The sequence below is a fragment of the Vidua chalybeata genome, chromosome 25 (assembly GCF_026979565.1).
Source record: "Vidua chalybeata isolate OUT-0048 chromosome 25, bVidCha1 merged haplotype, whole genome shotgun sequence".
Lineage (NCBI taxonomy): Eukaryota > Metazoa > Chordata > Aves > Passeriformes > Viduidae > Vidua > Vidua chalybeata.
Window position 1 is genome coordinate 2,315,236 of NC_071554.1, and position 24,367 is coordinate 2,339,602.

General features: G+C 59.7%; 2 protein-coding genes across 2 annotated transcripts; one reads left to right on the forward strand and one right to left on the reverse strand.

Moving 5' to 3' along the window:
* Positions 1-1,303: 1,303 nt before the first annotated feature.
* Positions 1,304-6,288, reverse strand: MYCL (MYCL proto-oncogene, bHLH transcription factor). The gene is made up of 2 exons (XM_053964883.1): positions 5,594-6,288; positions 1,304-3,313 (listed from the first exon to the last, which is right to left on the reverse strand). The coding sequence occupies exons 1-2, from the start codon at positions 6,096-6,098 to the stop codon at positions 2,748-2,750; spliced, it is 1,071 nt and encodes a 356-aa protein (XP_053820858.1). The 5' UTR covers positions 6,099-6,288; the 3' UTR covers positions 1,304-2,747.
* Positions 6,289-11,044: 4,756 nt separating this feature from the next.
* Positions 11,045-19,957, forward strand: MFSD2A (MFSD2 lysolipid transporter A, lysophospholipid). The gene is made up of 14 exons (XM_053964820.1): positions 11,045-11,145; positions 11,234-11,356; positions 11,866-11,990; positions 15,157-15,280; positions 15,426-15,504; positions 15,868-16,040; positions 16,149-16,239; positions 16,721-16,842; positions 17,083-17,166; positions 17,880-17,963; positions 18,250-18,362; positions 18,549-18,692; positions 18,868-19,044; positions 19,379-19,957. The coding sequence occupies exons 1-14, from the start codon at positions 11,068-11,070 to the stop codon at positions 19,434-19,436; spliced, it is 1,575 nt and encodes a 524-aa protein (XP_053820795.1). The 5' UTR covers positions 11,045-11,067; the 3' UTR covers positions 19,437-19,957.
* The last annotated feature ends 4,410 nt before the right edge of the window (positions 19,958-24,367 follow it).

Here is a 24,367-nt window from a genome sequence, read left to right on the forward strand (position 1 = left end):
GGAAGGGATTATCGCCGCCTCGGGAAACTGTCCTAAAAATTTGCCAGCCCAGGCGTGAAGGCGGCATCGTGCCCACAACACCCCCGGGCCAGCGTGGGGACGGGAGGGAAGATGTGGTGGGCAAGCAGAAGTGGCTTGGGGGGTACAGCAAAGAGCAGGGCTTTAGCAGGGCTGTGTGTATTAAAAAATAACTAATTCAGGCCCTGGCAGTGCCGACTTGTGATGATTGCAGCTGACACTCACAAACTGTAGTGCTGAACAAGCGAGAAGGAAAGCCCTGTGTGCTTATTTTCTTCACTTCATAGCACTGTCAGTCTCCTTCCCTCATCCTGACCATGACGATATGAGAGGAGACACGTGCTCCAGTAACCAGGGAAGTTTCAGGTAGATACATATGAATGCAGGCTTTGGGTAGGAGAACTCAAAGGTGTTTACAAGCTGCAACTCAGTTCCTCAGTTTAATTTGGGCTTTGGGGACATCTCCCACTGGTGACGGTCTCAGCTCAGTCCATGGATCTGCTCATCACTTCTAAGAAAGATAATTAATGTTTTAAACTTCCTACGTTCAGCACAAAAAGAAAAAACCCAATTTGCTAAAACCCTTCTCGGGAGGGTCACCATGAGTGAGAAAAGACACCAGACTGCGAGGGTGACTGTCACAAAACCACAACAAAAACAACCCTTTGAGGGGCTGGCACATCTGGGCTGTGTCTCCTGCGCATGGGCGAGGTGTCAGATTTAGGTCACCCCGCTCCCTGGTTAAGCTGTGGGTCATGGGAGCACCCTTTAATGCAGCTCTGAAAGGCTGTGACACCGTGTGATGCAACACAGAGCGTGAAACGCTGCTGGAACCGAAGGGGATGGGTGTTTTTGTGTGTGCCACCGTTGTTGTTTAAGGCTGGTTTCTCCCAGGTGATCGAGGCTCCAGCAGCAGCTCCTGGCTCCTGACTCCTCAGCAGTAACATAATCCCACATCCCTCCTGCATTTAGAGTAAGACTTTTGCTGCCAGGACAAAGGAAACCCAAACGTGTCAGGTTTGGGGGCAGCAGGGAGAACACACGTATATATCATTTCATCCACTTGGCAGCTCTGGGATGTGGAGCTCTCTGCAAGCCGGTGGATTGCATTCCCCCCTCCCTATAGGGTTACTGCCAGACGCAGCCCCTGACCTGTGGGGCAGCGATCACCCCACACCCCCTGCCCCAAAACCCCATTAGTGGGGTTTACAGTTACATCAAAGCCTTCTCCCAGCCCAGCCTGGGCTCTCTGCCCTTCCTTGCCACTAAAACCACTTAAAAGGAGGAAAAATAATCCAGGTGATTCATTTCCCTGGCCCCACCACCACCACTTCTTCTTCAAGCACTGGGAGAAAATCAGGACAAAGAGCTCAGTCTTGGTGCAGCTGAGCCCTGGGGCAAAATAGGTTAATTAATTAATTTTTATTCATGCCCAGGATACCCCAAAACCCAGAGCAGCCCCCCCAGGAGCACCAAGGTGATGCATGGAAACCCACAGCCAACTGCATGGAAAAAGCCAACCCAGGCTGTTGCAAACTTATTTATTTATGAAGTATGAGGTAATGAAGAAAGTGCTAAATCCAACCAGTGTTAACTCTAACGGTTCTCAGCAGGTCAGCAGGGACCCCAGGGTGCCATCCTGCAGGACCACCCCTGCCAGCACCCCTGGGAGGGGACAGGGGACTCTGCCACCCACACACCCCTACCACAGACTGGGCAGCAGGAGGGCACAGACAGGGAAGGCAGAGCAGCCCCCTGCAAAACCCAAAGCTTCGCTGGGGATTTTAAGTGGCTGCTGGAAGGAGAGCCCACAAGGGTAGGAAAAGGGGTCACAAAGATGGGAAAAGGGATAAAATTCCCTGTTATTGCAAATGGGCGGTTTGGAGAGCTGCAAGGGGGTGAATGGCCTCTGCGAGGACTCAGCTCAAGGGTCCAGCAGGAGCCAGCCCCTTCCTGATCTCCCTAAAGTGCAGCAGGACTGAGCCCTCCCCCACAGCAGGAAATCCCCCTTAAAAAAAAAAAAGTTTTTATATATTTATATATGTATATAAAAAAGCAAACTCTTTACCAATACTTCTCAAAAAGTGGTACAAAAATACAGTATAAAAACACAGGCTCCAGTATAAGACTCGCAGTTACAGCAGCAGTTTCTAGAACATAAAATCCAGGACCAGCTACTGTGTGAAGTGACACGAGGAAGTGAGGTACGGTCCAGCCGAGCAAGGGGATTGCCCACGGGGTGCTGTTCATCCCAGTGAGAGGCACATCCTGCCATCACCACCTCCATGGATCTATCCAGAGGTGAGCCCCATGCTGGGCTCTGAGCCTGCCTGCTTCCAGGAGCTGAGGCAGATGTGGCTGCTTGGGATTTTTAGGACAAGGTGGATGCCCAGGGGTAGCTCCCAGCAATGCTGTCGGTGGCAAATGGCAGAGAGGGGTGCAGGGGCTGCTGGGGAGGGGCAATAAATTTGAGCTCTTGAACTGGAGCAGTCACTGAGGAAGCTTCACAGCCGGGACAAGGGAAATTTTGGAATACCCAGTGCCAGGAACCAACCCCAGGTGGGTGATGCCGTTGGGGTCTCTGCTCCGGACCCATTCCCACAGCCACTGCCACGTGCTCCAGCCCCCAGGGGCCAACAGTTCGACAAGCAACCAAAAAATAAAAAAAATGTGCAAATTGAGAAGGAGCTGGGGGTTTGTGGGGACCAGGGTGGGGGGCACACCGGGTGCTAGTGCCCCTTAAGGTGAGCAATCCGTTTGAGCAGCTGGGTCTGGCGCAGCTGCAGCTGCCGCTTCTCGGCCGCCATCCTCCTCTCGGCGCTGATGAGGGACTGCAGGTACTCGGAGGATTTGCTCAGGATCACCACTTTGGGGGTCTTGGGGCAGCTGGCGAGCCCGGGCACCTGGTCCCGCAGGGCCAGGAAGCGCGAGCGCAGGTCGTTGCGCCGCTTGCGCTCCAGGAAGTTGTGGTTTTTCCTCTTGGCCAGGTCCTCGCTGTCTGAGCCGGGGTTGCTGCTGGGTTTTGGCAAGCCAGGCTCAGGCGGGGTCACGGCAGGGGCCGGCTCCACAGCGCTGGGTGGCTCGTCTTCCTCCTGGTCCTGCTGGGGTGACTCGGGCTGGGGACAGGAGTCTGGCGGCGAGCGGGCGGCGTAGTTGTGCTGCTGCTGGTGGACAGAGATGTGGAAGCGCTTCATGCAGGGGTCCAGGGGGTCGGCACGGAGCGTGATGGTGACCGGCTTCCTCAGGCCGAGAGATTGTCTCTTGTCCACGGTCACCACGTCGATCTCTTCACCTTCTGCTCTCATGGAAAAGAAAGAACAAATCCCCATCAGCTGGGAATGCCCAGTCACACTTTGTCACCTCTCTGGGGGTCCCCACAGCTCCCTGGAAAACGTCCCCACTAAAGATTGCTCATGCACTGCAAACTCTGCGACCTCCAAAAGGGATTGAGTGATTTAAGTGCCCCTTCAATACCATTACGTGAGAAGGAGTGGAATTCCCTCCCTGTTTCCTGGGCCTGGTCCCCCCAAAATGGACTGGGAGGCTTTATTTCCGCCTCACTTCAGCACCAGGAGCAACATGTGTTCATCATAAAGGATCATCAAGAAAGAAACACCGAGCCCTCCTGCGAGGTGGGGGGGAGCTGGAGGAGCAGGATGCTGGGACAGCCTAGTTCCAAAGTTCATCCCGGTCGGGTGCTTTCATGGCCCATTGGAATTGTAAATGAGGGATATAAGGGCAGAAGTACCCTTTGTTCCCCTTGGCTGCAGCTTCCCACCTCGGTGACTTGTTACTTTTCACAAGTGATAAAGCCCATTCAGCCCCGGCTTCCCGGGGACAGAGGGGACAATCCCCCACTGTGCAGGGAGGGAGGGAGAGGTGAAGAGGTCCCTACAGCAGACTCTGAACCTCAAAGGCATCTCAAGCCCAGAAACAGAAAGACCTAAATAAAGCATAATTGGCCCCATTCTGCCTGCTGGCACTGCAGTTGTCCCATCCCAGCAAAGCCCAGTGGCAGGGAGCTGGCTTTGGGGACAGCGAAGTGCGCAGACTACAGACACATCCGCCACGATCGCTCTCACTTTAGATGACGGGCCTCCAACTTTTTTCCTAAGCTTTGGGAGAAAACACAGCCACTTGCTAAAGGTCCCTCGAGATGCTCAAACCGCCACCAGCATCGTGAGCCTGGGGTGGCCTGAGGGGGCCAGTGGTGAGCTTCTGATAGCGGCCCCAACCGATACCCCAAACCCTCCAGGCTCTGGGATTCAGCCCAGGAAGCCCAAACCCCCCCCGACAGCGGAGCTCGTGGGCGGGGGGACACTCATCAATCAGTGTCACAGCCCGCGCGGTCTCAGCCCCGCACACACACACGCTCATTAGTAAACTCAGACCGCCTAGCCCCGCCCCCCGCAGGCGCCCATTGGCTGTCTCACGGGGCCGGCCGGCTGCTCGGCCATCCCATTGGTCCGTGCTGCTGTCCATCAGCGCGGCCCCTCTCATTGTTTGCAATCTGTTGCTTTTTGTTCGGCGCCCACGTGGCGCGGCCGGACCCCTCCGGGACCCCCGCAGCACCGGGACCCCACCGGCATCCCCGCGGCCCCCGCATCTTTGGCTTAAGCCTCTTAAAGCCCGCGACCTGGCTTACAGTCAGACCTGGCTACTAATGGCATTTAAGCCCCGCGCCGTGACTCACCGGCGCAGGTGGCGGCCACCGGCAGATTTATTAACGGGGTCACGGCACCGCGTCAGCGCTCCCACGGCAGCCGAGTCAGCCCGGCCTCCGCGGGAGCGAGGGAAACGAGGCACGGGCCCCGGCGGGGCTGCGGGGCGGGGGGGTTGTGCAGAGCCGCAGGGTGTTTGCCAATAACACCGAAAATTGGCGTGAGATGGGAGAGATGCGTGGCAGCGGCACCGCTCTGCCCTTGGCTGGGGGGTGTCGGAGGTATCCCCGTCCAAACACCCGCACACACCCCACGCGGGACAGGCAGACGTGCCCCGCGGCTGGGCTGGGACACGCCACAGCCGGGGCGGCTGTTCCTGCCCGTCCTACCGAGCCAGCGCCTCGGGGGACACGCCGCTGATCCCAAACCTGCTGTCCCCAGGGCGTATTTTGCCTTTGGTCCCGAGGGAAGCCCGTCCCGGGTGGGCCGTGGGAGGAAGAACGGGTAGCAGCCGAATTCGCGAGCCGGCGGCAGAGCGCGGTGCAGCGCTCAAACCCCCAAACTTCGCAAGGTGAGCTGCAAACTTGCCCTTCAACCTTCCCACGAGGTTTCCGTGAGGCCGGGACGAGGGAAAGGGACCACCAGAGTCCCACGCAATAGCCGGAGAGAGCCCCACGCACCCTCCCGAGAGGGACAGGGGCTTCCCGAGCAGAAACCCCGCGGGAAAGGGGGACAGCCGAGCCCGCTTTGTTCGTGGGGCCGGGACCGGGGCTCGCTTGGAGTCTCAACAAAGGCGCAGCCCGGCTGGGAGGCTCCCTGCACACACGTGTGTGGACACGCGTGTTCCCCACGCCGGGCTCCAGCCGCGCTGGGGGCAGCTGGCAGCTCGGCGGCGGAGCGGCTCCATCCCTTACCGGAATCGCTCTGGCCCTCGGATCCCGAGGATGCGGGGATCTTGCTCTCGGCCAGCGGGCAAAGGAACACGGCAGCGGGATCCACGCACTCGCTGACGGAGCTGCTGAACCCAAAATCCTGCGCGAAGGACGGTTTGTGCGGGGTGGCTCTCTGCGTGCCCGTGGAAAGTTTCTCTGTCATCGCCTTCTCCAGTCTCTCCCGCGCCGAAAAACCGCTCCACATGCAATCCTTGAGGATGAAAGCGCTCAGGTTCCCGAAGATCTGCCCCGTCCCTATGAGATACTCCGGCTCTTCCCCGGCGAGGCAGTACCGGGAGAGCCATCCCGGGCGCTCCTCCGCCGCCGAGCAGCCTCCCTTCTCCCCGGGGGTGCCCAGCGGGGACAGCGGGGGCGTGGGGACCAGCTCGAACTTCTTCCAGATGTCCTCGCTGGGCGCCGTGGAGCGGTGGAAATCCTCCTGGGCGTCGTGATCGTAGAAGTAGTGCTGGTACGAGTCAAACTCCATCTCGGCACGGGGAAGGGGGCGGCCGAGACAAGAACGGGCGCTCAGGAGAGGGGCAGCCCCAGGGATGAGGGGGGACCCCCACCCCGGCGCCAGCCCCCGAGCCGGGACCGCGGGCGCATTGTTCCCCCGCTCTTATAGCCCGGCCGCGGAGCCCGGCCCCGCCCCCGCCAATCGCCGCACGAAGATTTGAATAAAGGGCGTGGTCACGCTCCGCGCCCCGCCCACCTGAGGACACGGTGAGGGGGGTGCGCAGCCCCCCGAGGGTCCCCGGTGTCGCTACCGGGGATGCTCACCGGGTTCTGGACCAGCAGCCCCGCCGTGCGCTGGGCTGGGGGCTCCTCGCTGTCCCCAGGAGCGCCCCGGGGGCTCCCAGCGCTGTCCTTGGCCCCCCGGGAGGGGCAGGGTTGGGGGGGGTCCCCCTCTGCAAGCACTGAGGAGGGACACGCGGCTGTGCCGCCAGCCTGGGGGCGAGGGCAAAGCCAACTGGAGAACAGGGGACAAGACACGAGGAGGCATCATCTGCTGCCAAGATTATTTCTGAGGGCTCTCTCTCATCTGCTGGGCTGTCACCCCAGCTCCTGTTGGGCTGCCCAGCTCACACCGGACGCTGACACCACAGGCAGGAGAGTGGCTCCGGCACTGGGCAGCAATGGGGTCACTTGGTGTTTGTGTCCAGCTCAGGGTGCCACCCTGGATGCCACCTGGAGACATCCCCACTCCTTCCCAAAGCCCTCACAGGCCCAGCTGGGAGCATTTCCCCCCTGAAAGACACCAACTCCAGCAAAAAGCTGGCTGAAACAGGGAGGGGCTGTGGGGACACCAGAAAAACAGAGCTGGGGGACACAGTGTTCATGAGGAACAAGGTCTGTGCACAGAGGAAGGGACGTGGAAGGGTTGGGAGCCCCTGAGGATGTCAGGAACCACGGGCTGGAGGGAAGCTGGGGTGTCTGGGACACACACAGCTCCCACCAGCAGCATTTTGCCCATGCAGCACAGGATGCTGCATCTCTCCAACAGCAAGTTCCACCTAGAAAGGGCAATAAATGATGTGAAAACACAGTGAGGCTTTCCCTCCTGCACTTCATTGTTGCACACACACACACACACACACACACACAGAGGTACAAAGTCCACCCTGAACCAACAGATTCTCCCCACAGTGTGTGTGAACCCACTTCAGCCCCAGCACCCTCCTTTCTTCACTCGGTGTGGATGAGGCCACGGGATCTGCCCCGGCCGGCAGCCCAGGGGGGACTGGGAGCTGGTGGCCGGGGTGCAGCAGCGGCCCTGGAGGGACGAAACTGTCCCAGTCCAGCGACCAGTACAGCCCAGTGCAGCCCAGTGCAGCCCAGTGCAGCCCAGCATTGCAATGCTCTTCATGGACCAGCACAGCCCAGTAAAGGCCAGCGCAGTCAGTCCAGCACAAACAAGCCCAGTCCAGCCCGGTCCGGTCCAGCACAGCTCCCCCCGCTCCCCCCCGGTTCCCCCCGGTCCCGGTCCCCGTCCGCCGCCACCGGCGGGCGCGGGGCGCCACCTGCTGGGCCCCGGGAGCAGCGTCCGTGGGCGGCGGGGACGGGGACGCGCAGGTGACGCCGCACCGGGCACCTCCCGCCCGGGGGACAGCTCTGCCCATCACTCCGTGCCTCAGTTTCCCCATTGCCAAGCAGAGGAGCAGGGCTGGGAGCGGGCGCTGGGCTGGCGGCTGTCCCGCGGTCCCCAAGCGGATGACGTATCCCGGTGTGTCCCGGTGTGTCTTTCTCCTTCCCTGGGAAGCACGGGTGAAGCCCTCTCTTCCCCCTTAGGAAACAAATCGCCCTGCACTGAGGGCAGAGACCGAGCCGCCACACAGCTTTGTGCTGTCCCAGCACCTGCAGTGACAAGTGGCCATGGCTGGGGACACGGCTGGCACTGCCCCCGGCCGCCTGTTCCAACAGGAGCGCGCCTTCCTCCAGCCTATAGCGCCCGGCCACGTCTCCTTCCGCCCTTCTTTCCTTCCTCCCCGTGCTCTCTGGGACGGCCGCAGCTTTTCCCAGGGCGAGGCAAGGGCTTGTCCGGGCTCCAAGGGGCTCCGGATGCTTTGAAGGTGCAGCAGCAGCGCCGGGGAGGGCCGGGGGGGCCACGCAGCCCTTTGATCCCGGCCTCTCCAGGCGCTGGACAAACAGCACCCGAGAGCCACCGGCTGTGCAAACAGGGTGGGTGGCTGCCCCGGGGGCTGCGGTGACAGCGACAGAGGGACAGGATAACCCTGGCCGTGCCCCACAGCTGCAGGGTGCTGGCACAGGTCCCCAGCCAGCGCCGAGTGAGTGCCCTGGGTGCTGGCACAGCCCCACGGGAGCTGCCGTGGCCCTGCTGGCGGCTGGCACGGCTCCACACATGATGTAAGGGCAGCTCCTGGTGGCCCTGTGCCCTTTGGATCCCCGCTTCCAGCAGGGCTGGGCTTTGAAGCTCCAGACCCCAGAGCACTTCCCCACAGTGAGCAGCCGCCCCCAGAGCCTGGCAGGTGTCTCAGGGGTGTCCTGGGCTCTGCCTCTGGCTGTCCCCATCCCACCGCAGCCTTCGAGCCACTCTGCCATGCCCATGGGAGCCTTGGATGCTCAGAGAGGGAGCAGAGGTTGTGCCAACGCATCCTGGCCCCATCTCGTCCCCTCTGCCTTGTGACACGCCACGTGTAACCCTGCAATGAGTCCCCTTTGTCCCCAAGAAGCTGTTGGGCAGCAGGCACAGAGTCTGGCTGGAGGTTTGCAGAATGCCATCCCAAACCCCTTTGGGCTGCAGGAACAGCACTAAAAGCTGCCCAGCCTGACAGGGAGGGAGACAGTGCCCACAGCCCCGGGGTCACACCAGCCCCAGCTCCGTGGGTGTGCAGCCACCCACTCTGAGGGTGCAGAGAAAAGGAGAGGAAAACGCACCATTGGTTCCTGCCCTGCTGCCTCCTCACTCCCTCCACTCGTTTTGTCACCGTCACTCCCTGCCCGACAGCAGGAGGTGCCCTGAGCCCTGGAGAAGCTCTGTGCTGTCAGGCACCGCTATCCCCACGCTCAGGCAGGTCTGTGGCCCCCCAGAAGGTCTGGGATCGCCTCTCTGCTGTTTGTCCCCGAGCCCACGCTCCCTGTCTGGGCTGACCCAGCCGGGCAGGGCTGTCTGGTTTCGGGTGCTCTCACACTTGCTCAGATCCTGCTCCAGGCTGTGCCGGATGTGTGACAGTGGGAGGTGTGGGTGGCAGGAGGGGTGGCATCCTGCACTGGAGTCCCCATCCTTCCATGTCCCCAGGGCCAGCATTTGGGTCCCATCCCCCAAGAGGCCCCAGTGGTGTCCCCAGCTGGGGGATGTGGAGGCCAGGCTGGTGTAGTGTCACTGAAGTGGTTCTGGTGACGAGGGTGACCCTGTGAGTGGCCCAATCCCAACCACTTGTGTGTCCCTGAAGTCCCCAGGCTTGGCAGGAGCTGCTGCATGGACATCCCCGCTGGGATCAGCCCTTGGTGGGTCATTCATTGCCATGAGGATCCCCCAGAGCAGGAAGGGCTCAAATCCCCCAGCGGAAATTTTGCAACACCAGATCTGGGGGAGAAAATCCTCCTAATCCAGGGAAATCCCGGTCTGTCTACTTCTCTTCATATGCAGGGTTGGGTTCCCCTATCTGAGGTCTTTCTGCACAATCTCGGTCTCAAAGGCCTCTCTTTGTTCCCCTAAAGCCCTGTTTGCCCAGGAGGCAGCTCTGCTCAAGGACAGGAATGCCAAAAGCATTCCCAGGAGCTGAGGAGCCCCTGGGACAAAGGGAACAGAGTAATGGTGCTGGGGTCACACACGGTGGGGAGTCTGGTCCCTAGAACATGGTCAAGTGCCACCACAGGAGTCCCCTCTGCTCCTGGGCAAGAGATTTTCCCTGAGGAAAAGGGAGACTTTATCCACGCAGTCCTCTCCTGTTTCGAGGTATTTTGTGTCACTGATTTCACACCCTGAAGCCTCACACAGGGCCCCATCCCTAGGGGGTGGCATCCCTGTGACACAAGGCAGTGCCAGGAGAACCCACTGCAGGTGTATGAGGGGCCAGAAACTGTGAGTCAGTGGTGACACCAGCTCAGTGCTCCCGAAAACTGGGAGTGCCTGGAGCTGCTGGGCCACCCACCCTGCTCACCTCTCAGGTTCTGCTGCATCCCAGGTCCTGTTCCCACCCCCATGCCCAGCTCCAGGTGGCACTCAGGGCATGGCACTGGTGCCACGCTGGCCCCCTTGGCTCAGCCCTGCTCCACAGCCTCGTCTCAGGGCAATCTTTGAACCCTGGTGGCCTGAGCCAAGGGCAGCTGGTGGCTGTCACTGCAGTGACAGGACACTGATACAGGTCTGGTGTGCTCACGTGGCCAAACAGCACCCAGAGCAGCTGAAAGGGGCTGGGATCGAGGTCCATGTGGCCATCCAGTGAGGGGGACACTGCGGGTGTCCCCTGCATCCTTTTTAGCAGGGCCTGTTGTGACAGGACACGGGGTGATGGTTTAAACTGAAAGAGGGGAGATTTCGGCGAGATATAAAGTTTTTAACGATGAGGGCGGTGGGGCACTGGCACAGGTTGCCCAATGAGGTGCTGGATGCTCCATTCCTGGAAGTGCTCAAGGCCAGGGAGGACGGGGCTCAGAGCAACCTGGCTGGGAGGTGGCAGGGAGGTGGCATGAGATGGGCTGTAAGGCCTCTTCCAACCCCAGCCGTTCTGCGATTCTGAGGGATGAAGGGCTGGGATGGAGGGCAGGGATGGAGTGGGGGGCTGAGAATGGGAGAATGGAGGGATGTGCGACAGAGAAGAGGTGAGGAAAGCACCGGGACGCAGGGAGAGGAGCGCCGGGGGGAAGGGCCGGGACAGAAGGAGGGAAGGAGGAGGAGGAGGCGGAGGCGGGTGGGGGCGGTGCGGCCGAGCTCGGGGCGGGTCTCCCGGTACAAGGGCAAGCGGCGGCGGCTCGGCCCATTCATCGCACAAGGCATGGCCGGGGGCGGCGGCGCGGAGCGGGCCGGGGCCGGGGGGCTCCTGCCGCCCGCGCTCCGCCAGCACCGCCGCAAGGTGAGCCCCGGGGCACGCAGAGGGGGGTCCGGGCCGCTTCGGGGCGGGGGGCGCTTCCCGGGGTCGCTAACGCCCATCCCGGTCGCAGGAGAGCCGCGAGCGGCTGTCGGTGTGCAGCAAGCTGTGCTACGCCGTCGGGGGGGCTCCGTACCAGATCACGGGCTGCGCCCTCGGCTTCTTCCTCCAGATCTACCTCCTGGACGTGGCGCAGGTACGGCCGGGCTGGGGGGCGGGATTGGCGGTGGGGCTGCGGGTCCCGGAGCTCCCGGTGCCGCTTTGCCCGGGGGATGGAGCTGCGAGGGGCTTGGCAGTGCCCCGACCCCCGGGGGCTGCGGCTTTCACCCGGGCCGGTCCCACGCGTGTTGTGCGGGACAAAGTGGGGTCGTGGTGGCTGTTTTTGGGGAGCACAGGACCCGTCCTACAGACCCTCAGCGTGCTGGGTCGGTGTGAAACACGGAGGGAAGGAAACTGTGGGAGAAGAGCCCCTGGGCTCCCTTGTGCTGGATTTGGGGGCTCTGAGATGTGGGAATTCCATGGTGGGGCAGCGCTCAGAAGTACTGGGAGCCTCAAATCCCTCTGAACGAGGGGGAGAGACCGAGGGACTGCTCCTAGATGGTTGTGGGGTCACACTAGGTAGGGTTGGGATGGTCCTGAGGGGCTCAGGAAGGGCGGCCGGGAGTGCCGGGGGTTTGCATTTCCTGACACAAGTTCCTCCTGCAGGTGGACGCTTTCTATGCCTCCATCATCCTATTTGCTGGACGAGTGTGGGATGCCATCACCGACCCCATGGTGGGATTCTTCATCAGCAAAACCTCTTGGACCCGCTTTGGCCGCCTGATGCCCTGGTAAGAGCTGCTGGTAGCACCCTGCATTCCCTGCCTGATGTGGCACAGCTCTTCCAGCCAGCTTTGGGTATCCCCTGGCATGAGGCGTGCAGGGCAGGATGTGCTGATGTCCTGCCTGGTGCCAAGAGCTCCAAAAAGCCCCAGGTGCCACCAACAGCTGGGTGACCTCAAGTTTGTGCCTGTTGCTCTTGCTGTTCCCAAGCTGGGCCTGGCTGACCTCAATATCACTGCACCTGCAAACTCCAACGTCCCTGCCAGCGATGGTGGACTTTGCTCCTCTGGTGGCTGCAGAGCCCTGGCTGGTGGCAGGGCCATGGTGACAGCCAGAGCAGGTGGCATCACAGCCACAGGGAGGAGGGTCGGGGGTGTGCGTGTGGCAGATCTGTGGTGGAGGAAGCGCTGGCTGACAGTCACGAGGATGCTCCCTGGGCAGGGAAACAGCTGTCCTGGATCGGGGTGTCTGCACACGGGTGCTCCCTCCGCCCTCGGGAGCGGATGGGATGGGCTTTGCGAGCCCCGAAATGGCTCGTGCCTGCACCCGGGGCAGGCTTAGGACATCCCTGAACACCTGTTCCTGCACGGGATGTGCAGCATTAATGCCTGAGCGGGGACGGGGTGGCTAAAATAACCTCGTGCGCCTGTGGGATGGCTGAAATACAGACAGGGTGGGCACGGGGGGAGTGGAGCTGGAGGGACGCAGTGCTTTCCCCCACAGAATTATACCCTCTGCTTCCTGGCTTTCCTGGAATAGCTCTGGGCAGCAGCAGCAGCAGCAGGCAGTTGTTGAAGGCCGGCTCCACACACACACGTGGCCTGAAATAGTTTCTCCCCGCCTGCAGCAGGGTCTGGGGTCCGGAGATTAGCGCGGGGCTGGCTGGGCGTGCGGCAGGGCTGTGTGGGACGGCCACGGGGATGGCTCCGCTCGCCCTAATCTCCAGGCAGGGGGTGGGACTGAAGTGGCCGCATTCCTCCGAGCAGCTCCTGCTTCGTTAAAATTAGCCAGAGTTTCTGCTCGTGCTGGGCCCCTCGGCAGCCGCAGCTCGCTGCTATTGTGCATGGCTCAAGGGCTGCCCGCTGAGCCCAATTTGGATGGAGTTGAGCTGATTTTAAACCTCTTAAACCCAGGTTTTTCTGGCTCTGTGGGGCTGCGCAGCCCCAGGCTGGTGTTGCTGCTGGCGCTGCCTCAGTTTCCCTGCATGCAAAGCCAGGAGCTGCAGGCACTGGGGTGGTCTCAAGGCTGCTGCCTGACCCCAACCCTCAACACCTGCGAGGTGACCCCGCCGTGTGTGAGGGTTTGTTGCCGGGCTGTTCTGTGGGACCAAGCCCAGCTGGCTCCAGCACAAAGCTTGTGGCTATTCCAGTTCCTCGGAAGGGAGAGGACACCTCCCCTGAGGGCCACCACCTCTCCCCCTTTCAGTCCTCTCTCTTTGAAACACCTTTTTGGCGCATTTCCTTACACCAGCTCATCCACTGTCTGCTTCCTCCTTTCCCACCAGCCTCGTGGACGTCACTCTGTCCCCATCTCTGAGCTGGGATCCGCATTTCCTTGACCACAGCGGACTTCCCGCTGACTGAACTTTTCCTTGAGGTGTCTGTGAGTGAGAAACCCCTGGCTTTGACCTCCTCCGGGGGCAGCAGCCGTTTGCCAGCAGCTCAAGCCGGCTGGGAAGGGGTGTGCACAAAGGAACACACCATCGAGCGTGGCCAATGAGCACTGGGGCACGTCACAGCCGCCACCGTGCTCCTTAATCACCTCGCCCTGGGTCAGGGGTTACTGTCAGTCACTCCTGCCTGCCAGGAGCTGTGGTCAGCCCTGGCCGAGGCTCAGCTGCCCGATGCTGGGAGGAATTGGTACATCTGACGCTCATGCGATGGCGAGAGCGTGACGCTGTTCTGTTGCTTTCATTCAACATTTGGCTCCACGTTTCCCTCGGCTCCGCGTATGGGCGCGCAGATAAGCGGCAGAGAGGAGGGGCTGAGGAGGGGCTGGAGCTGCTTGGCGCTTTCCTCCCCCCTCCTTCCCCAATGGGGTGACGTTGGTGCAGAAAAATGTGCATGTGTTGGGTCCTGTGCAGCCTCTGTCGCTGCACTCCATCCACGGAGTTTCTGTTTCTCGCTCTCCCCGCTCCCTCCCCGACTTCAATTTAAGCTTTGCGTCCTGTAAGTCAGCCCAGATGGAAAGATCTCGCTGTACCCTGGCAGGGGAGGGGCAGCCCGGGCCGTGAGTGGCTCTGTCCCATGTCCAGTTCTGCTGGACTCGCCCCAGGACCTCACAGCCTCTGTCCTGGGGTTTGTGGAGCTCAGGGTGTTCACAAATCCCCAGCAAAATCCGTCTCCTGAACAGATGTGGGTCTAACCTCAACACCTGGCTCGCTTCCCTCCTTCCTCCTCCCCTGGGTGATGGGGGGCTCTGGGTGTCTGTGGTGTCCCCGGGGTGCTGGAGCAGGGCAGAGCTGTGCCCTGGCTGTCCTGCAGCAGGACAGGGGTTATGAGATCCACGGGATGAAGAGGGCAGATGCCCTTGCTGGCAGATCCTGCAGGAATTGCTGCCAAAGCCCAGCACTTGAGCAGTCCCCTCTAATCCTCTGTTGCATTTTGCATCCCATGTCCCTGCTCCTGCAGCTCTGGAAGGCTGGGCAGAGGTGGAGGAAGGAGCCAGCCTGCTGCTGGCCTCTGATGTGCTCCACTGCTGTCAGCAGAGCAGGGCTGACCCCAGGACCAGGGCTTGGGGGGGCCTTGGCAGCAAAGCCAAGCTGGTGAGAGGTTTTTGGCTGCTGGGGAGCACGGCTGAGCTGCCTGGCTGTTCCCCAGCTGCTCCCCAGCCCTTGCCAGCATGAGGGGGGTGATTACATCCTGCTGAACACAGCAGTGCTGCCCGGGGGAGAGGTCGGGACTGGGGGTGGAAGCCCAAGGCAGGAGCAGATCAATCACGTCTGTGGAATGAAACACTTCTCTTAGTGCAAGGAAAGCTCTTCCCTGGAACTCTGAGTCAGCTCTTCCTACTCTGTAACACCTGAGCTGCTGCCTCCAGGCTGGTTTGGATCAGCCTTGGGGCAGCTCAGGAGCCCCCAGATCAGACGCATGAAGCCCCTCAGGATGTGTGGGAGCAGGGAGAGCTGGGCTGCTCAGGCCGTGCCCACAAGGCTGACACTTTGTTCTCTCAAAGGATCATGTTCTCCACCCCTTTCGCCATCATCTCCTACTTCCTCATCTGGTTTGTGCCAGACATCTCCACAGGACAAGTGATGTGGTATCTTGTCTTCTACTGTGCCTTCCAGACCCTCGTGACGGTGAGTCAGGCTCTGCTCACACCTGGCATGGAGGCTGCCAATCCCTGCCAATCCCTGAGCTGCACAGACAGGCAGAAACCACCCTGCCCCAGGTCCCTTGGGCTGTGACATCCTCCCTGAGCCAATTCTCCTTGTGCCATTGCAGTGCTTCCACGTGCCTTACTCAGCACTGACCATGTTTATCAGCAGGGAGCAGAGCGAGCGGGACTCGGCCACTGCCTACCGTAAGAGCTGCTCCTCCCCTTTTCCTCCCCTTTTCCTCCCCTTTTCCTCCCCTTTTCCTCCCCTTTTCCTCCCCTTTTCCTCCCCTTTTCCTCCCCTTTTCCTCCCCTTTTCCTCCCCTTTTCCTCCCCTTTTCCTCCCCTTTTCCTCCCCTTTTCCTCCCCTTTTCCTCCCCTTTTCCTCCCCTTTTCCTCCCCTTTTCCTCCCCTTTTCCTCCCCTTTTCCTCCCCTTTATCCCTTGGGGATTTGGAGGCATCTGTAGCACAGCTGGCTCATTTCTCCCCGGGAAGGGCAGTGACTCCCAGCTGGGGATGCTCTGCTGTGGACACAGGCTGTGCTCAGCCCTGCTTGGCCTCTCCCTCCAGGAATGACCGTGGAGGTGCTGGGCACCGTGCTGGGCACTGCCATCCAGGGCCAGATCGTTGGCAAAGTGGACACTCCCTGCGTTGGGAGCCCCTTCTTCTTTGGCTTGACCAACTCCTCGGTGGCCATGGAGGAGCTGAACATGACCCACGACACCGGGTCTCTCACAGACACCGTAAGCTGGGGGTCCCCTGATGTGTGCCACCCTCAGGGCAGGGACGAGCCCCTTCCCTGACTGCAGGGATGAGCCCCTTCCCTGACTGCTGCTCCCTCTCTTGCACAGAGGAACGCCTACATGATCGCTGCGGGGGTCATCGGGGGGCTCTACCTCCTCTGTGCCCTCATCCTGCTGCTGGGCGTGAGGGAGAGGAGAGGTGAGGCTGGAGAGGGGCTGCAATGCTCGGGAATGCTTGTGGAAATGCTGCTGTTCCTTCCTCTCCTGGAGCCTGGCCGAGCTTTTGGCCCCTCATTCGTGGGTCTCCCCGAGGAGAGGGGCAGGTGGAGCTGAGCTCTGGGTCTGGGGAGGTGCTGCAGGAGGCCAGAGCACCTCTGGGGTCTGTTAGATAACCTTTATCTCGCCCATTTTTGGCTGGCCAAGGTTGCCAGTGCCAACCAGGGCATCCCGGGGGAACATGATATCCAAACTTCTGTCCTTCCCTCTCCCTGCTTATCCTGGGGGAATCAGCTGCTCCATGGGGCTGAGGCACCCCTGGGTGAGGGCAGGGCTGCCCTGACTCCCTTGGGTGGGATGCTGTGGGTGGGCAGGGGTTGTGGAGGGTGCTGAGCAGCGGGATGGGGCACCCATGGGTGCTGTTCTGGGGGGGCTCTAACGCTGGGCTGATCTCTGCTCCCCAGAGTCCTCTGAGCTCCAGTCGGACGAGCCTGTCTCCTTCTTCCAGGGGCTGAAGCTGGTGATGAACCACGGGCCCTACATCAAGCTCATCGCCGGCTTCCTCTTCACCTCGCTGGCCTTCATGGTGAGCTGGGGACAGGGAGCAGCAGTGGGGGTTGGTGTGGGGACGATCCCAGGGGCTGGCAGCACGTGGTGGATGAGCCGGAGCTGCCCCGGGCGGAGGGAGGAGGATGTGGCCTCATGCCCTCGGTCAATGGCCGCTTTCTTCCCCTGCCTGCGCTGGGGGTGCGGCCGTGTGAGGACAGACGTGTCCCCACGGGGTGGCTGGCTGTCCCCCCCTGACCCCTGCCTGCCTTTTCCACAGCTGCTGGAGGGAAACTTTGCCCTCTTCTGCACCTACACCCTGGGCTTTCGCAACGAGTTCCAGAACATTCTCCTGGCCATCATGGTGGGTACGGCCCTGTCCTGCAGCCCTCGGGGGGCTGTGGCTGTGGTGGGGTCCAGGGGGTGCTGGCATGGGCTGAGGGGAGGGACAGGCACACGGGGACAGTGATCAGGGGTCCCCTGGGACAAGGGGAGGGAGAAGAAGCTGCCAAATGTCCTGCAAAGGCCGGGTGGGTTGGCAGGAACAGCGGGGCCTTTGTTCCTGTGTGAACAAGGCCACAGATGGGGGACACCAGGAGCCATGGGGGCCTTTTGTCCAAATCCTTCCACTTGTCTCCCTCCCCTCCCTGCTTTGAGAAAAGGATCTCAGTGTTTACTGCCAGGAACATGGAGCAAAACAGCTCCCTGAGAGCTCTTTGCAGCTTGCCTCATTCCTGGAAGCGCTTCCCACCCTCTCCTCAATGGGGTGGAAAGGCCCAAGGTGCCATGGTGCCCGCAGAGCCTGGCTCCTGCTCACACTGTGGGCAGGTGACAAGACCAGGTCCCTTCCCAGCACCAGATCCTCCCTCTTGTCATGTCAGGTGTGGTGCCAGGGCTCTGCTCAGGGGGAGGAGGTGGCCCCACACACCACGTGTGGCTTTGTGCCAGCCCTGGGAGCATGTGGCAATCACAGGTGCTGGAATTGGGATGGGAGGAGGCCGCGCCAGGAGCTGTTCCTTGCTGGGAGGGCCTTTCCAGCAGACAAGAGCCAACACCACAACCCTTCTCTTCCCACAGCTCTCAGCCACCTTGACCATTCCCTTCTGGCAGTGGTTCCTGACCCGTTTTGGGAAGAAGACAGCTGTCTACGTGGGCATCTCAGTGAGTGTCCCCTCAGGTGTGGGGTGCATGTGGGGATGGTCTTTACCACATGGCATGAGCAGAGTTCCCCCAAAAGAGCACAGAGCTGGGCAGGGGCTGCTGCTAATGACAACTTGGTGTCTGTCCCTCCTGCTGCTGTTTGTGCTGTCTGAGTGTGTCGTGGGGCTCAGGGAGGGACATTGCACCTCTGGTTCCCTGGAGGGCTGGGATATGTGGGAGAAGACAAAAACCAGGGGGTCTAGGCCAGGCCCTGGGGATGCCAACCTGGTCTCTGTCCCCTCTGCAGTCTGCCATCCCCTTCCTCATCGCCGTGGTTGTCCTGGACAGTAACCTCTTTGTCACCTACGTCGTGGCCGTCGCCGCCGGCATCAGCGTGGCAGCCGCCTTCCTCCTGCCCTGGTGAGTGTGAGGGGCTGGGCAGGGGGCTTCCAGAGCCTGCCAGAGGGGTTAAAAAAACCCCAGAAGGGTTTTTTTTTTTGCAGTGTTTGCAGCCCCAGGTGGAGCTCCTGAGGGAAATGCTCTCAGCAGAGAGGAGGTGGCTTTGTTGTGCCAGTCCTGGTGGTCACCATCCCTCTCTCTATACAGGTCCATGCTGCCAGATGTCATCGATGACTTCAAGCTGCAGCACCCCAGCTCCCATGGCCACGAGGCCATCTTCTTCTCCTTCTATGTCTTCTTCACCAAGTTCACTGCTGGGGTCTCCCTGGGCATCTCCACGCTCAGCCTGGAGTGAGTTCCTGCGTGGGAGCTGAGGGGGAGGCCAGGGAGGGAGGCACTTCCCAACCTCTGGAATGGGGCTGAGGGGCTCTAAATCTGGTTATTGCCCCAAAACTCTCCCCACAGGGAGCAGTTCAGCCCCTGCAAACCCTGTCTCCTTTGTCTGAAGGTGCCTTTCTGCCCACAGCTTCGCAGGGTACCAGACCCGGGGCTGCTCCCAGCCTGGCCAGGTGAACTTCACCCTGAAGATGTTGGTGTCTGCTGTGCCCGTGGGGCTGATCCTGCTGAGCCTGCTGCTGTTCAAGCTGTATCCCATCGACGAGGAGAAGCGGAGCAAAAACAAGAAAGCCCTGCAGGATTTAAGGTGAGTGTCAGGCAGCAAACACGGCCTGAGGGGGTGTGTGTGTGGGGGCAGGATCAGACGGGTTGGGACACACTGGGACTCGTCCAGGAATCCTCCAGGACTCGTGGGTGGTGGCGTGAGGAAAGGGCTGACTTGTTTTCCCAATCCCAGCTTCCAAAGGGATGGTGTGAAGTGTTGGGAGATCAGCAGGAACCCGCCCCAGCTGCTTGTGTGGGGGCAGCACGAGGTGCTGATATCCCTCTGGAAGCTCCTGTTCCCTAAGGCAGATATTACTGGGATGCAGACCTTGCTCCTGTGGATTAATCCATGCCTCATTCCCAACTCTTTCCCCCAGGGCGGAGAGCAACAGCAGCTCGGAGTCGGACAACACAGAACTGGCCAGCATCGTGTGACCCGGGCTGGGTGTGTCTGCTCACACTGGGGCTCCCCAGGGGCTCGTCCCCTCCGGGCTGCCTCAGCCTGGTGCCACTGGAGGTGCTGGAGGAGCCGTGTGGAGCATCCACTGCCTCGAACTCGGGATCTGTGCCCGTCCCGTGCCTTGCACGGGGCCCACAGAGCACTGGTAGTGTACATTACACACATGGTGGTGCCTCACCAGGGACAAGCACTCTCCCTGCCGGGCTCTGGAGGGCAGGGAAGCCCAGACTGGGATGGTTTTGCCTGGATCAGCTGTGCCCAGTGCCCTGCCTGGGGGTGATTGTTAGTGTACATTACACTGTCAGTGTGCCTGCGCCCAGGACGTGAGCTCACCTCTGCTGTCTCTAGAGAGGGCACTAATGTGGGACCTGTGCTTTTTTTTACAGAGCCTAATTAACTTAATGATGTAAATATGGAGCCGTTTCCTGTTTGTATATATCTGTATAGAACCCAAACCTGAGGACCTGTTAATATTAATTTACATAAAAGTGGGGGAAGTCGGCAGCGGGTGTGAAGAGTTTTTTTTTTCACTCATCTGGGATTTTTCACGGCTGTCAGCAAGCCCTGGGTCCCTTTAGACACCACGGGGTGCAGGATTGACTTTTCCTGAGCCGTGGTGCAGGAATGCCATAATCCAGGCAGGAGGCTGTGCTCAGCCCCTTGCCCCCGTGCAGCTCCTTGCTCGGTGCCTGTGTCGCAGCCACCCAACAAAGGCTCCATTATTTCCTCCTTTTCAAGAGGGGAGCGGGGAGGGGGTGGAGGGAGGAATGAAATCAAAGTGCTGCCAGCAGAGATGGTGAACTCGAGGCTGGAAACAGGAGAGGCAGCTGGGGAGCGGAGAGAAAGGGAATGTGGGCTGTGGGTGACACTCAACACTGGCTGCCGGGGCAGAGTGCTGGGGAGCACTAATCTCCCTGGATATTTATACCCCCCTCTCGCATTCCCTGCTCCCACAGCAAAAAGGGGGAGAGCCCTGCCCTCCCCAACGCCTCCAGAAGCAAGTGGAACAGAGAAAAGGGGCTGGAAGCAGCCAGCCCCATGGATGGGGTGAATTCCCAGCCTGTGCTGGCTCTGCTCTGTCCCCAAGGCCACTGCAGCAGGGGACAGGACTGCTGCCTTTTGTTGAGCACACTGAGAAGTTGGTGGGGCCAGGGCTGAGCTGAGAGTGGGGGGTTTGGGGGGAAGGATGTGGCTCATCCTTTGTTCCACATTTGGGTACAAAGGACAGGAATGAGGATGGGGTTTAAAAATAGAGGGATCAGCTGGGAATGCTCCAGCGGGCCCCACTCTGCCCCTGCGGCCAGGGAAAGAAGGCAGAGGGATGGGATGGGATGGGATGGGATGGGATGGGATGGGATGGGATGGGATGGGATGGGATGGGATGGGATGGGAGCTGGTTTTGTGCTCAAAAACAGCTCCCAAGGGCAGGACACACCAGGGGGACAAAGCCAGGGCTCTCTGCAGCCCCTGTGGTGGGACAGGTGGGTGTCAGGAGCACCCTCTGCAAGAGGAGGAGGAGGAGGAAGGCTCCAGCCAACACAGAGCTCAGGGTTGTTGGGAATGTTCTGACCCCTGCACTGGTCCTGGCCAGGAGTTATCCCAGCCATGGCCAGACCTGGCTGCCTCTGAGGGGTGTGGGCAGTGCTGCTGCCCCCAAGGCTTTGAAAGATTCTGCGAGCCTTTGTTTTTTTCTCAAAGAGTTTCAACAGAAATCAGGGACACTTTATTCTTTGCTTCCTTGTTTTTTCGGCTCTGTGGAGTTCACGAGGAGTCATCTCTGGGTTTTTTTGCAGCCAGCCCAAGAGACTAAAACCTTCCAGAGGAGCTTGAACTGGGGGTTGGATATTCCTCACTAAGCATACCTCTCGTGTTTGAGGCTTTAAAGAAAATGAGATGTGTGGGGGGAAAGTGACCATGAGAGCTGATAACACTCGAGCCCTGGGCAGAGCTCCGGCCTGGGAGCTGGGATTGGGCTCCAGTTTGGTTACAGAGGGTTTCACTCCAAGCATGGAGAAGAAATGGGTGCCAAAAAACACACAGAGAGGTGTTGCCTGTACCTACAGCTCTGGCTTAATCTCCACACACCTTGGATGTGGAGAAAATGCATCCAAGTGCTGGGAAGCACCTCCCTGCAGAGCTGGGCTGGCAGGGCTGCTGTGTCCTCCAGGTGAGGGGCAGGGAATCAGAGGCAGGAGGTGGAAAAGGCAGGGTGCATTTTCGGCTGTGTGTTCTCACCTGCAGAGCTGCTGCCTCTCAGGGCAGATGGGCTGGGCTGTGCCTGCCAGGAACCAGCTGCTGCCAGGGCTGGGGATTAGCCCTGAATCCCAGCTGAGGGGTCCCACAGGCTCCTGGGCCAGCCCTGAACTTGGGGGGCCTGTGCAGGAGGGGAGCAGAGGGCTTCTGGTCTGCTCTGGGGACCAGATGACTGCAAAGGGGACAAAATCAAACAAACAAAAGGCAGCACACGAACCTCAGGACTCCATCCTCTGGCACCAAGGGGCAGGACCGCAGTGGCTCAGGCAGGAGAAGTGACTGCAGGGACAACTCCAGAGGTGACAGCAGCCACACCGAGTCTATTTACCCTGCAGGGGAAAAGTGGAAGTGTGAAGAGTCTCTTCTTGCAGAGGGTGAGGAATAAACCCCCTCCTTATCAGTAGGAAAAGGGCAAAAAGCCTCGGGTTTATCTGGCAGCAGGGTTTGTGAAACATTCCAGTGGAGAGGATGGATTTCTCTGGGCTGGAAGGAGCCAGGAGCAGCAGGAATCGCCCAGGGCTGGCTTCAAACACCTGAAGCTGAACCAAGCCCACAGGAAGGGGTGTCACCCCAGAGTCCCCAGGGAGGCTGGATCAGGGGGCAGATCCGGCTGGAAGTTAGCTCAGCCTGGGAAGGAGCAGCAGGAATGCTGGAGCAGGGCTGTGCTCAGGACAAGGGCTGGGCTCTGTCACCACCTGGGGACAGCAGAGTTAAGCCAGGCCAGCTGTGCAGGATGGGTGTCACAGCTGTCCCCAGGGGTCACCCTGTCTGTGCCACCAGGCTGATGTCATCTGCAAACACAGGCTGGCGTGTTTTTGGTGGGCTTTGGTTAATATTTTGCAGAAGCCACTGTTGCCAAGTTTGTTAGCAGCCCCAGGGCTACTGCACATGAACAGAAATAACGGGGCAGTGACGTGGTTTCTGGCTGAAAAAAACCAAAACAAACCCATAAATCCATTTTCCCAGGACTGAAGCTGGGCTGCAGTGTCCTCCTCACCCCACAACAAGGGACAAGTGCTCTCCTGTGGCTGCAAAAACCCAAAGGCTGCTTGTCTGAGGGATGCAGAGACGTCTTAGACAGAACATGGCTGAAACATGAAGCAAATATCCCCATGGTGCTTGCAGAAAAGGGGGATGAGGCAGCAGACACGGGGCAGGCATGGAGCAGGTCAGGTCGCTGACTCTCCAGACTTTAAACACACCCAGCCATACCAGGAACTCGATTTTTATTCCTCCAGGACCCGCGTTCAGCTGAACAGACCCACCCCAGGAGCAAACACTGCGGCTGGGGCTGGGCTGGGCTATCCCCAGGCAGCCCTACTCTCCTCTTCCCCATTCTCAGGTTACTTTTTATTCCTCTCCGGGTTCTCTGGGATTTTTCCTTCCTCCCCCCATGGATGCTGCCCACCTGGATTCCCCCTGCCCTGCCCTGCTGAGGTAGGACCTGGCTGGTTCTTCCCTACAGTGCCTTTTAGGATGCTGTAAAACACGAGGCAGTGGTGCTGTCTGATTTTTCTATTTGGCATCACGTCTGATGGTGACAGAGACAGGGAGAGGGGCACAGAGGGTGTGGGCAAGGTGGAGAACGGGCCGAGAAAACCACAAAGCAGCCTGGGTGAGTGCAGGAGCTGCAGCCTGGCTGGGACCTCATTGCTCTCCACAACTCCCTGAAGGGAGGCTGCAGACAGGTGGGGTCGGTCTCTTCCACCGGGCAGCACTGACAGAACAAGAGGACACAGCCTCAAGCTACGTCAAGGAAGGTACAGGTTGGATATTAGGAAAAAAAATTCACCGAAAGAATAATAAAGTTCTGGAATTGTCTTCCCAGGGAGGTGGTGGAATCACCATCTCTGGATGTGTTTAAAAAAAGACTGGACGTGGCACTTGGTGCTGTAGTCTAGTTGTGGTGTTAGGGCATGGGTTGGACTTGATCTTAGAGGTCTCTTCCAAGCTCATTATTCCGTGATTCCACGGAAGGACGGGCTGAGGGCAGTGCGGATCTGCTGGGCTCCGTGCAGAGGGGAGCTGCGGGGATGCTCCGAGGGGAGCAGGAAAGGGGATAACCGAGCTGGGTGTTCCCCCATGCCACACACGCTGCTCGCAGGGAGCGCGGAGCCGCGCAGGGTTTGGATGTCCCGTACGCTGGGCGCCAGTCTGCGGGGAACGCTGGGCTCCAGGACGGTTTGGACGGGTGGTGATGAAGGATCTCTGAAATCAGGTCTTTAGAAAATGGGGTTTAATATAAAGGGTGAAGGGCCCTGCTTGGAGTTGCTAGCTGCAACTCGTGGCAGGCACAGGGAGAGGAGGGAGAGACGGCTCCAGGTGAGGGTCCCAAGAGGAAGTTCCAAGAGAGCGTCCGGTCCCTCGGTGTGAAAAATGCCAATCACTTGGTTTTTAAAATTTTTAAAGTTTAATAATAATAAAATTGTTATAAAAATAGTAATACAATTAGAGTAATAAAAATTTAGAGTTAGGACAATTACAAGACAATAAAAAGCAAAGAATTACGGACGTCCAGATGCTCTTAAGCCACGACAAGCATCCCTTGTGAACAAAGGAATAACCTTAAAAGCAAGAGCCTGTTGCACATGCAAAACACTTCATGATTATGCATATATTTTATTTAAAACAAGAAATTCATACGGTACTTGTC